General features: G+C 43.7%; 1 protein-coding gene and 1 long non-coding RNA gene across 2 annotated transcripts in view; one reads left to right on the forward strand and one right to left on the reverse strand.

Annotated features, from left to right (window-relative positions):
- LOC112552466 (uncharacterized) overlaps nucleotides 1-12,475 on the forward strand; it is a 48,382-nt gene that overhangs the window by 34,651 nt on the left and 1,256 nt on the right. The gene's annotated exons all lie outside the window — the stretch shown is intronic.
- LOC105424976 (uncharacterized) lies at nucleotides 8,582-12,371 on the reverse strand. The gene is made up of 2 exons (XM_011635477.3): nucleotides 11,796-12,371; nucleotides 8,582-11,637 (listed from the first exon to the last, which is right to left on the reverse strand). Exon 2 carries the CDS (start codon nucleotides 11,232-11,234, stop codon nucleotides 10,452-10,454), a length of 783 nt encoding a protein of 260 aa, XP_011633779.1. The 5' UTR covers nucleotides 11,235-11,637; nucleotides 11,796-12,371; the 3' UTR covers nucleotides 8,582-10,451.

Here is a 12,475-nt window from a genome sequence, read left to right on the forward strand (position 1 = left end):
TCAGGAAAGTACAGGATGTGAGGGAAGAGAAGGGAGCGCGGTGATGCAGAGGGTGCATGCGGGAGGGAGGAGGGGCGGTTGCCCCAGTAAAAATCGATCCTCCCCACTCTTTTCCTACTTTTTCCCCTAGAGAGGTTTGCTACCACGAGAGAGGATGAGGCGAGGAGGAAGAAGAGGAGGAGGTGGAGAAGCGAGAGACGGGGGTGACTGCGCAGGGGGGTCTCGTGGGGGTTACCTACCATCGCGTCTGTCTCTGTGTATCCGCATCTCCGGATCTTCGCGAGCGTTCTCGTGTGCATACATGTATAAGCGTCTGTGTGTATGTGCATTCGCTCGCGCGCGCGCACGCGCGCGCGCGTACGCTCCAATGGAAGGGAAGGGGGAACAGGCGCATGTGGGTGCACGTGGACAGATACGCGATGCGGTCGTGTGAGGGTGTGATTGAGCGGATTTTTCGCGGGTGTTCGTGGGGCACTGCCCGTATTAAGCGCGAGCGCATTTCACGTGTGTCCATGCTTTCGCATATGATTCTACCTGTATGCGTGCGCGCGCGCGCGCGTGTGTGTGTGTGTGTATTTGCGCGTATGCGTGCACTTTGGACAGTTTTTTCGCGGGTTCTCCGCGTGTGTTGGTCCACGTGGCTGCGGTGGTTTCCGTCTGCGTACAGTGCGCTTCATCGGCAGCGGAAAACGCCCTGCTATCATGCAGTGGGCGTTCAAAATCGGTATAATTTCGATGAATTCAATTTTCCATGCCGCACACGTGGCAAAAATACATTTTATCCCGAGTTTCTATTGTTACGAATAAACATATTAAATATGGTTAAAAATAAACATAAAGATCCTCATTGCATATACTTTATTGAAATTTAAATCTATTGAATTTATATACAGATTCCGATTCGTGCACTAATTTTCCAAAAGTAAATGAACAAATTTGTCACACATTATTTAAAATTATATAATGAGATATATAAATCTCAAAGTTTTGTACAATAATTATACAATAAAGTTTATATATGTAAATAAAAGATATTCATGTATTATATGATATTGGAAAAATATAAATTTGTAAAAGCGAGAGTCTAACATTTTCTTTTACATATATATGTATTGTGTATTGTGGTAATAATAATTACATTATCATTGTTTTCCTCTAAAAAAGAATGTTGATTTTAGACGATATATAATAGTTCATTTAACATCGAAAGAGCGCAAGCAGTAAAAATTTCACTAAATGATATCCCGATAGGCGCTAAGACTGCTGTTTAATCCCAAAAATTCCTGCTGCTGTTTAATCCCTAAAATTCTTCTTCTCGAATTTTCGTTTCGCTACTAAAAAAATTGATCAAATCTAATCTTAAAACGGCTAATAATCTTAGCAATTATTTATTATGAAGAAACATAAATACTTAAAAATATTAAAAAATGTAGACAAAACTTATAATATATATTAGAGTTTTCTTGATTATATTTTATATAAATACATTAAGACTTGAGTCAATACTTTTGCTTTAGGAGGTACGATAAAGTCAATTCAAGGCGAGATTAATAAGCATCGTTCAGAATTTTGTCGTCGGACCGTGTTGATGAGTATAGTGCTTTATTAGTATCTATAATGATTTATGCATAACGTAGCATTTAATAGAAACGATAGATATCGTTTGTGGGATCGACGCGTGTGAAACGCGGATGCAAACCCACATGAAGGAACCTCCGACGACGGAAGGATTAAGGTAGGAACGCGGACTCGTCTCACATCCGCGCGTTCCTCCTCGCTCCTAAATTTTTCAGAGCGTTGCGACGATATATCCGACAATCGTGCACCCTGTACGTCCGCGGGATCGCATGTATCGGTGCACCATCACCCCCGTGCGGTCTCGCGCTCGCGCTCGCGCGCGCACCCACGTTCCTCTTGGTGTGCGTATCCGCGGCAACGCCGCCTCCGCCGTCGCGGCGCTTCTGTCGTCCGCTGCAACGATGAAAAATTACCCAGAAGCAGCGAAAGAGAGGGAAATAGCAAGGGGCGAGGGGGAGGGGCGGAGGGGCTGAGGGGGGGAAAGGAGAAAAAAAGAGAGGAAGAAAGAGGGAGAAGGAGCGGCCGAGCGAGAGAAGGGTTGAGGATGCGAGCGTAGGACGGAGAGGGAAGAAGAGGGCGAGAGCGAGGGGATGAAAGCGGGAAAAAGAGAAGAAGAGAGAGAGAGAGAGAAAGAGAGAAGGAACGAGCCCGTCGCTTTTTTCTCTAGACCCCGAGCCCGTCGTCTAGCGCTGAGTTCGCGAGCCTGACAGACAGCTGCAGCGGAGCCCTGATATATCGACCGGGCCACCTAACCAACTACCCGCACTCACTATTATACACCTGCCCCACACGCACGCATACTGGCGCACGTACTACGTATGTGCACGCGCACACACGCCGCCAGACATGGGGCTGGCGTGTACGAAAAAAAGGCGGCGCACCGACACCCGCCACCTCTCTCTCTCTTTCTCTTTTTTTTCCTCTCTCTCTCTCTCTCTCTCTCTCACTCTTCCGTGCTGGGAGCTCGCTCTTTGCACTCTTGCAGCGCTTTCTCGATTGCGATCCTTCTCTCTCTAATTCCACCCCCTTTCCCCGTCACCCTTTCCCTCTCGACTCCTCGTTTCCTCCTTCGCCGCCGCTCTGTCTTCGTTCGCCTTGCTCTCCTGTGAAAAAGAGTGGTTGCTAGAGCGAAAAAGGGGGCCTCCCGAAAGGGGGAGGGAGGTGGAGTGGTCGGGGACGGAGCATCGGGGGTGGAGGCGCCACCACCAACGGGGGTGGACAAGACGAGCGGTGGGTGCAGCGAACGGAGCCCAGTCAGCTCCAGGATAATTAGATCCTTTACAGGTTACCAATGATTGATAGTCTTCGAAATACGTACCACCCCTCTCTTTTTCTCTGTCTCTCTCTCTCTCTCTCTCTCTCTCTCTTTCTCTCGGTTTCCGCACCGGGTTTCCTTCCACGTGCACACGTGGACGCGCGCGTCCACAGGCGCACACGTTTCCCACATATAACCGTGGAGATTCGCGCAGCAACGAAATAGGCGCGCTCGCGCGCCCGCAAGGGGTGTGCGTAGTATACGATAAATACGAAATCCCTTCAGCCGATTACGTTCTACTGAGCTTTGCCTGAGTCCGCGCGCGATCCACCGCGCGTCCCTCCGTATCGTGGCCCTCCGTGTCGTTGTCTGAAAAAAGGGCTCCCGGATCACGGCCGTGTCCGGTGTCCGTGTCCATCGCATCGGCCATTCGGCTTGTGTTCCGGCGATTTATCGATGATCCGCGTTACCGCCGCAGTGCCGCTGCGAAGAGTCGCATTTCGGAAACGACGTATTCCGTGCGTTTAGCTTCAAGAGCGCACAAGACGACTCCTTTGAAGCCACGTGACCTTTATTTTCGCGCGCGCTCCTATATACACATATAACTTGAAAACTAATTCTCCACGAAATCTTCATTCTATTTTTTGTAAAAATTGCGCGTTTTTTTTTTACAGAAATTGACAAAAAATTTAAAATGATCGTTAAGATTTGTCTTTAAAGCGAAAAATCTACTGTACTTGTACGTTGTAAAGTATAGTTAGTTGAAAATATTTCTGGCTTATTTTCTCCAGCTCATGGTTCTTACTCGTAACGTAATAATGGTATCTTGTTATACAAATACATCCCACGACCATATATTATCTCAATTTCGAAACTCAGGTTGTTCAATTTAAAAATAAAAATACATTGATTTTGGCCCAAAGGGATAAACTGATGATCTCAGACCATTCCTATACTCTTCTTTTAATAAAAAAATATTTTATAATTTTAGGAACACTGTAGAATAACTTTGCTTTATTATATATAAATAACTTGTTTCTGATACAAAATATTTTTTTTTGCATAATACAAAAAAAAATAAAAAAATAGTATTTCAGTTTATCTACACTTTTTGTTTAAATAATTGTTGCAAAAAGTTGGAAGGTAATTAAAATTCAAAATCTATATTTAATATATCTTATATTTAATAAAATTATTAAAGTAGTAATTAATTATTAAAGTAGTTGCTTGAGAAAATAAGCAAATTAATCAGGAAAAAAGAACTAAAGATAAACATATGATAAAGTATATATGGTATATGTATGAGATAAATACACAAAAGAAATAAAAAATTTATCTTTATTGATGTTATATAAATGACAGATCAATCATATAAATGTCAAATCAATCATTCTTTGCTAAAATCAATAATATTTTCTTTTAAAGACAGTGTATAAAAATAGTTTTAACTATCTGTTTATTTTATCACTTTGGATCCGATGTATTTTTAACATTCTCAACTGATGACTTAAAAAATTTTCTAATCGGGCTTGAACTCAACTCGAAATGTCTTTGCCGTCTTTGACGTCATCTGCGTGCATTGTTACCTTGGGTCAATCTCAATGTTCGTAATATCGATAAATACCGACGAAATTATCACATTTGATTACCTGACGTTAGACATGGCATTTTATTTCCGTATTACGAAACGGAGCCGCGACGTTAATTGGATCAAGAAACTGCGAAAAAAACAATAAAAACGACGAGACTAGAAAAAAAGAGAACTTCTGCTTTTGTTCCGCTGTGAGCAATAACAAAAAAATGCGAAATTAAATCCTACCGTCGGACGTGCTACTGTAAACCGGGCGACACATGCAACGTCGGCTAAAGAATTAATATCAAAAACACTGCTCCGTCCAAACGCGAAAGAATACATGTATTTGTAAGGAAATTAAAAACGATATGAAGAATGTGCGGAGAACATTCTTTTTTGTCCTTCTCTTTCGCTTCCGCGCCGCGAAATTAAGCAAGACGTTCTCATAAATTAATTTTGGCCGTGGCGAGAGATCAGATGTTTCTTGAGAAAACTCGTTGAAGGGAAAACGATGTTTCTCCATTAATATACAAAACGGAGCTTAAACGTCAAATAACAAGTAAGATTCTCTTTTTATACGACTTGATACCTACCTGATGAAAAATGTATGTTTCTTATTTTCCACCCAAAATATTTTTGTCGCCCGACGCATACGTTACTCTTTTCCAATTCGATAGAATTATACGAATTTGACGTTATATTTACGTATGTACGTTACAACGTTACAACGGGAGAAAGATCAAGAGAAAACTACACTCTTGCTAAAGAAAGATGCCGTTGCGATAATGTGATCATTAGCGAAATTATACTCCGGCATAATATCATATATATTAATCGATTATTAATTATTTTCGAGCGAAGCCTCGTATAAATTCATTTCGTCCAGCAATTAATTTCTTCCGCATCGAGCCATAGACCAATCCCGATTTTCATTCCTCGCACCTCGTACCTGCGAGCGAGGGGAAACATTTTTTTCTCGTACTTTGCGTCTTGAATAATAAATGCCCAGATATCCAATCTTGGCCGCTTGACGTCCGTCGATATTTCGCAAAGTCACGTCAGTCAGTTGAGTTTTCGTTATCGCACGTAAAAGCCGTTATTACCCGTGTCCATTGCGTAGGAACCCACACGCCGTGTGTGTAATACTTTTCTACGAGCTCGCGTCGGCGTCGACGGCGTCGACGGCGGCGGCGGCGGCGGCGGCGGCGGCCTTCGCAGTGACTTTAGCATACAAATCAGAGGCTGCGGTATGACATCGGTCGGGACATCCCTCGGCATACCTTCGTACCTGTTAATATCTCTCGTTCTATTCCACTCTACGCAATCGTTCCACGCAAATGTCAGTGGACGCGAACGGTTCCACGCCTGACGCGGGAGCCCGAGCAAGATGCAAGGAGAAGCCATAGATCTCAAAAAGGATCGTTTCTGTCGTATAATGGGACACGGTCATTAAAACCGGCTGCACCGGCGACTTTTCAAGGAGATATTTCGGAGATATTCCGATCGTAAGCGGGAGCGTTAAAATTATATTATGCCAATTTTGGACACGCTAGCGCGTCACGCTAGTGCTCGCCCGTGACCGGACGGATGCACAAAAACGTTAGCATAAACGTGTCTTTTTTATTGGTTTCGCGACGGCGCGTGTGATACGCGCGTTACGTGTTTAATATTAAAATTAGCACTTTTACATCGTCTGGGTCAAAAATATCGACGCCAAAATTATCCCGGGGACCGGTGTGAACCTGCCCGACCTCTCCAAGAATTTTATCATAAATAATGCCGAGAGATAGGGCATTCTTCTTCTTATGTGAATTGTAAATCGCACGCGCGCGCGGGCGTCTTTCACAATGGCCCGTCTCGACGAGAGAGCGTGACGTGTCTCGATATGGTCGAAAGTTTATGTTAAAATCAGAGCTATGTTAAAATCAGTTTCTCGAAAAACTTGATATTTCCCTGCTCATTAATTTGAGAGGAAAAGGAAAAAGTGATCGGCCATTGTTAACTGCCGCTTATACCGTGGAAAAGTTCGCTCGCGCAAAAAACTCGCAAAAAAGCCGTTCCTATTCTTGCGAAGAAAATATAGGATTACACTTCATTATCTTGCTAAAGTGTAAAATGTACCGTCGGCCGTGTGCCGCCGTCGTAAGCCGATCGTTATACTTCAAGAGTATACGTAAATATATTCCCGTAAATATATCCTTGTCAATAGCCACGTCCGCCATCGTGCGGGACTATAAAATTCTTTATGTTCAAGCAAATCGTTAAAATTTTTAAAAGATCACAGAGAAAACTATATAATAGCGTAGTTTAGAAGAATCTGTAAGAGATCAGCGAATAAAAATTCTTTGTAATAAAAGCTCGGCTACTTGGCAGCGGAGCTGTTTTTTCGGTGTGCGAAGCCGAAGCGCTCGAGTTACGAGAGAGCGCGCGGTCGATCTTACGTAAACCCACCTCTCCACCTCTCGCCATCTGACATTGTAATGTTGATAATGGTGATTTCGGCACTTACAGCGGCGGTATGTATAACAGGTAAACGTCGGCTAAAGGTGAACGGCACCTTAGACCTCGCATACCTCACGCGTCGTGTGTTTTCTTCTATGCACATTCGCGCACAAAGTTGCATCAGACTCCCACGTCGGGATTGAACGCCTAAATTTAAAGGCGATGTAACGAACCTGTTTTAGGACTGAAAGCAAAATAACAAGGAGAAATAAATGTGCACCGTCGTTGCAGGTTTGGTCGCCGTACGTAAAAATTTAAGCCTACGCGCGTGCTCGGGTTCAACTCTAGACGTATATATATATATATATATCCATTTGTCTTTCTCGGGCACCAGTGCTACATTTCGCCTCTCTTTACGATTTTGTTTGTTTTTTTTCTCTCTTTCTTTATCACCGCCATCGTCGTCCTTGTCCTCGACCTCGTCCTCATCGCCTGTCGTCGTCGTCGTCGCGCGATGCCTTCTCGCGAATGTCAGCCGACCGAGCAGAGGAGAGAGAGAGAGAGAGAGAGAGAGAGAGAGAGAGACGCGGGAAGAGATACCCCGTTAAAATTCAGCATTTCCGCGCGATGACACATCGGAAATTTTTGCAATATCTCAAATCGCTCGTCTTCCGTTGCCGACCTGCCCTGTCACGAAGGGGCCCGCCTCTCCCTTGATCCTCCGTTCGCGTTCCTCTTACGTGTATATATATCCGTCTCTCTCTCTCTCTCTCTCTCTCTCTCTCTCTCTCTCTCTCTCTCTCTTTCCCTGCATCGCTCGGTGCCTGAGTTGTACCCCGGCGATGATTATGTTTGCGACACGGTTTACCAATACGTGCGTTGCCACACGCATCGGTGGCAGCCCGTGACTCGTAATGGCGAACAGGCTTGAGATTCGCGCCGGGACCTCTCAGGGAAATCCCTCATCGGAAGACGCGTATCTACAAGGAATTCGTTGTGAATCACCACTCAATGTAGAGACCGTCTAACGTACGTCAGAGTATGGAGCAACATCGTGGATTCTGCCTTGCGGAAGGAGCGATTCGTCACAGACCCACCGTCTGCCCAACGTGCTCCCCGAAGTGCCTGAAGACCGGCAAGACCGGCTCGCGAGAATCTTTCGCGGAAGATGCGACGAATTCCCTCGTCTAATCCCGAATCCGATCGTCCTTACAAAGAGAATCGACAATCGTCACATTCACAGTGGTTTTTTTTTTTTATTTTATAATATATGATACACACGTGTCTCTCCTCGATGTATGTAAACCGATGAGAGCGGCAAAGTGAAAGATTGGGAGAAACTTGAAAAATTGGATATAGGAAAAGAAACTGAAAGAAAAATGTTGAAAAAATATACGAAGATAAATACAGAGGAGATGCGGAATATTTTTCTTTCTTTCATTCGTAATATCTGTTGGATTTTTAGGACTTAGAATATTTCACTTTGAATAAAAAATAATTGAATTAATATGATAATTAAAAAAAATTGCATAACTTAATGTATTTTCAAACTAACGTAACGTTTCGAACAACTTTACGTAAGTCGTTAATCGCGGTCAGAGTAGAAGCGATCCTTGCGTTCACGCAGTTTGATCCTAGAAAAATTGAAAGATTACATGATTTTAAACATTTTCTTCACAATTTTAACGTAATATGATATGGGGAACGTTTGTAAAAAATATACACGAGACACATTATCAGTGAGAAATATTATTTTTATTTTAATACTGTTTGTCTCCCCTGTTAAACACACTACAGCGGTGTGATCTTTTACAGGAGCAAAAAAAAAAGTACGCGCAACAACAATTTGCAATTACAATTCTCTAGTCGAGAACTCGCATCGAGTGTTGTCGGAGTATTTAATACTGTTTGTCTCTTATTACATATAGATATGCTTACGTCTAAGAAGAATGAAAAAAATTATCTAAAGTTACTAGTGGAAGCTCGCAAACGAGTTCCATACGACGAATCACGCTTTTGGTTCGATCCACTCTAAATCACATCAGTCATATCACTTGCCGATTAACAAACTATGTAAGTTTCAACAGATAGTCGCTCGGAATTAATACATCGCGAGGTTGTTTCCCGCTTGTATCTCCCCGTGAAACAAATTATATCACTTTGAATGGATTAATGGTCTTCGTTGGTTATATCCGCGCGAAACAGTTAGAAATAAATAATAATATACCTGCATAAGCGAGTGGAGGAATAAATAAATAAATAAATAGATAGATAAATATATATATATATATATCGTGAAATGAATGGATGCTGATGAAAATAAATAGACGGTGTGATATGCGATGTGTGCAATAAATAGATAATGTGCGTCAATCGCGACGGACGAGGTCATGATTCACTCGTGTAATCATTATCCATCTGAACGAATGCGCGTGATGAATGCGTAATGATAATTACATTCAGATACATGTAATATGCACGTCTGACCGGATTTAACACTTACTCGAGCGGCTGGTTGTGATCGAGTACGTGTTTATCACATTGTTTGGCAACAATACGGCCGAGAGAATCTATAAATAAACACCTAAGCATATGTAATGGTAATTCCTTATTTCTACTAGGCGATATACGAATGTTTACGCTGCGGCACTTGAATCCTAGCACGGGGAACAACATATACATTACAAATTGACAATTGAGCAGAAAGGGCTTGGAGAGAAGAGAAACGTACTTTTACACCTTCTTTGCTATTTGTCCGCTAATTTTATCCGTTAATTTTTTTTGTGGCACTTAGAAAATCTCTCTAATCGCTCTAATCATTTCGATCTTAATTGTACTCGGTATACCTTACGGTATGTTATCGTAGAATCGAATTGCTTGCGAAACAATGTTTGTGTAACCAATTTTTACATACAGCCGTTTCCACGAATCTCTTCGCACTTTCTGCCGCCTTCGTAACCGGTTCGAATTAATCGCAAATAAATAACAGGAAGAAAACAATCTTCGACTTTAGCGACATATCATATTTCAGTTTTTATCAGAAATGCCTGAGAAACGATCGCGCGGTTTACGCACGCACATTGTCGGCTGCTGACGGCTATCGGAATGAGAAGAAGGCAAAGGACGAGACGTGTACGAGATGATCGTGACGCGATTCCGATTCTTTGCCCTTCCGCCCCCTCCGGCCGCAATCCCAAAAATAGACACCTGTTCTAACGTCAAACGTTTAAATAAATCTATTAATATCAAGATATTTCCTGTATTTGCGTCATTAGACGTAATCATCAAACGAGTTCTTGTGCGAGAAGAAAAAAAGAAAGAGAGAGAGAGAGAGAGAGAGAGAGAGAGAGAGAGAGAGAGAGAGAGAGAGAGAGAGAGAGAGACGAGACCATTCGTTCTCTCACCGACTGCCGATTGCAATGTCATTCCCAGCAACAACAGTTGCGTTTCAATCGCCGTTTCCTCTGCATGCATCAGGCCACTGCGCTGCCGGTCGATTCGTGCCGCCTCGAAAACGATCATCATTACCGATTACCTACCGAACCACGATCGAAGCGAATCGTCACCAAAGCGGATCGTCACTAGCCTCTCGAGATTTCGATGTCAATCGTTGGTGAATGGCGACGCGTATCTGCTCATGAACTTGAGGGCGCATATGCAGCCCACGTAGATCTTCATTATCTCACTGGTACCGTCGCCGTAGAACACCGTGATATTTCTATAGGTCTGTACGCAGCAGGCGGTGTTGGTGCCCTGGCACCTGCTGCCGATATGATTGCACTTGATGTGCTCCAGGATCCTTGGTACCCGGGCGCTCCGATTCTCCGGTACCGGTATCGATTCCACGGTGTAGTTGCAGATGGCCAAATTCTGCGCCTCCCTCACTTCCATCTCGTATCTGACAGAATCCTTAGCTTCGTTTATGGAACTCTGGCCATTGTGCTCCACGGGGCTCGGCTCGAATTTATTAAAACGCTTCCTCCTGTTGAAGAATCTCATCGAAAACGTCGTGTCGTTGTATTTGCGCGGGGAGTCCTCCTTTCGTCGCGAGGAGGACTCGCGATTCCACAAATCGAACTCATGTTTGTACCGACGGATGGATGACGCAACTCGCTCCTTCGAATTCTCATATTCCGAGGAACGATCAGGGATCCGAGAGTTACGGAGGCGTTTCTCCGCCTGTCTGTAGGAATCGCGATAGTACTCCGAATTATCTTCGAGGCGCCCCGATAAATCACGCGGCAACCATTCTCCATCGTCATAATAATCCGAGTGAGGATGATGACCGTGTCGACGTCTCAGACTCCGACCTTGAACGAGTAATGTACAAACGATAACACTCACAGCCAGAGTAAATAGGCAAAATCTTGCGTTGAATGCCGCCATTAGGTAGAATTTTTGACTTGACCCAAAACTCACACAAAGGAACCCCCGTGGAGGTCAGTAGTTTTTATTGTGTGTTATCGCTTTTATTTTTCCTTCTTGTTTCCTTAGTTCTCCTTACTCCGAATAGCCTTGTTTTCCCGAAATTTTCTTTTGAAAGTTTATCATGTATATTTCTTTTCCACCTTTTTAACTTTAGAATTCTTTGCTTTTCTTCTATCACTTGTTTCTTCAAACACCGTGAAATGACATTTGTTTAGTTAAATGCTTAAGATGACTGGATCAGGAAATCGGGATCTTTTGCCTGATAGATGATTGCTTTTCCACTGAATTATTCAGCAAAGTGCAGTCGTTTTATCTATCGAGCTTCTTTTCGAAATTCGGCGAAATCGATGGTATCTCAATCCTAAAGAGATAATGAAATATGTGAATATATATATATATATATATATATATATATATATATATATATATATACGGTATTCCGAATTGAAAAATTTTCAAGTCTGACCGACCGTTGAAACCGGACATTACATGATGTAAATATTAAAAATATTTACTAACTGTTTTTCAGCTGCACGGTTTTCTGTGATGATTCGCCAATCGAGGTCCGGCATGCGGCGCTGACCAGTGCAAGAATTAGCGAAAGAATCGCCGATGAATTCTCTTCGGCAGATCACTGAACGCGGATCGGTCATTCGAACTTGACGACTGACTCTCGTAAGACTGAGGGATGAGGCAGTACCTCTTTTCCTATCGGCTCGATCGTCTCGTTTAAATGGTTTGCTGAAAACTGAGTATTCCCTGATTCTCGAAGGATTTTTTATCCTGCTCGCAAACGTGAACGTGGGTGGTGTTGCCCCACTTAAACGGGGGCTTGCGCGTGCCAGTACACGCGAAGACATGACTAATTTCCCCCTCTCCTTCATCTGCATTTTGTGCAGCCCCTGAAGCCGTGGCTGGGGGGCCGGAGTTGGGGCCGGGGCCCCAAGTAGAGCTTCGTCTTCGTTCGCGCGCGGCGACTCCCTCTTCTTCGAGGATGCCCTCCTCTTTGACGTCAGCTCTTCCGTTCCCTCTCAATGGATGGACCCGACGTTGCCATCGTTATGTCGTCGTCGCCGCCGCCGTCACCGTTGCCATCATCAGTCTCTTCCCTTAAACACGGATTTAGTATTGGTACCCACCTCGAGCATTGACGTCACACGATGTAACGTCCACCTGTGGCGGAAAGAGAAGAGACCGTG

This window comes from Pogonomyrmex barbatus, unplaced genomic scaffold (genome assembly GCF_055798465.1).
Source record: "Pogonomyrmex barbatus isolate J1 unplaced genomic scaffold, ASM5579846v1 scaffold1, whole genome shotgun sequence".
NCBI classification, from domain to species: domain Eukaryota; kingdom Metazoa; phylum Arthropoda; class Insecta; order Hymenoptera; family Formicidae; genus Pogonomyrmex; species Pogonomyrmex barbatus.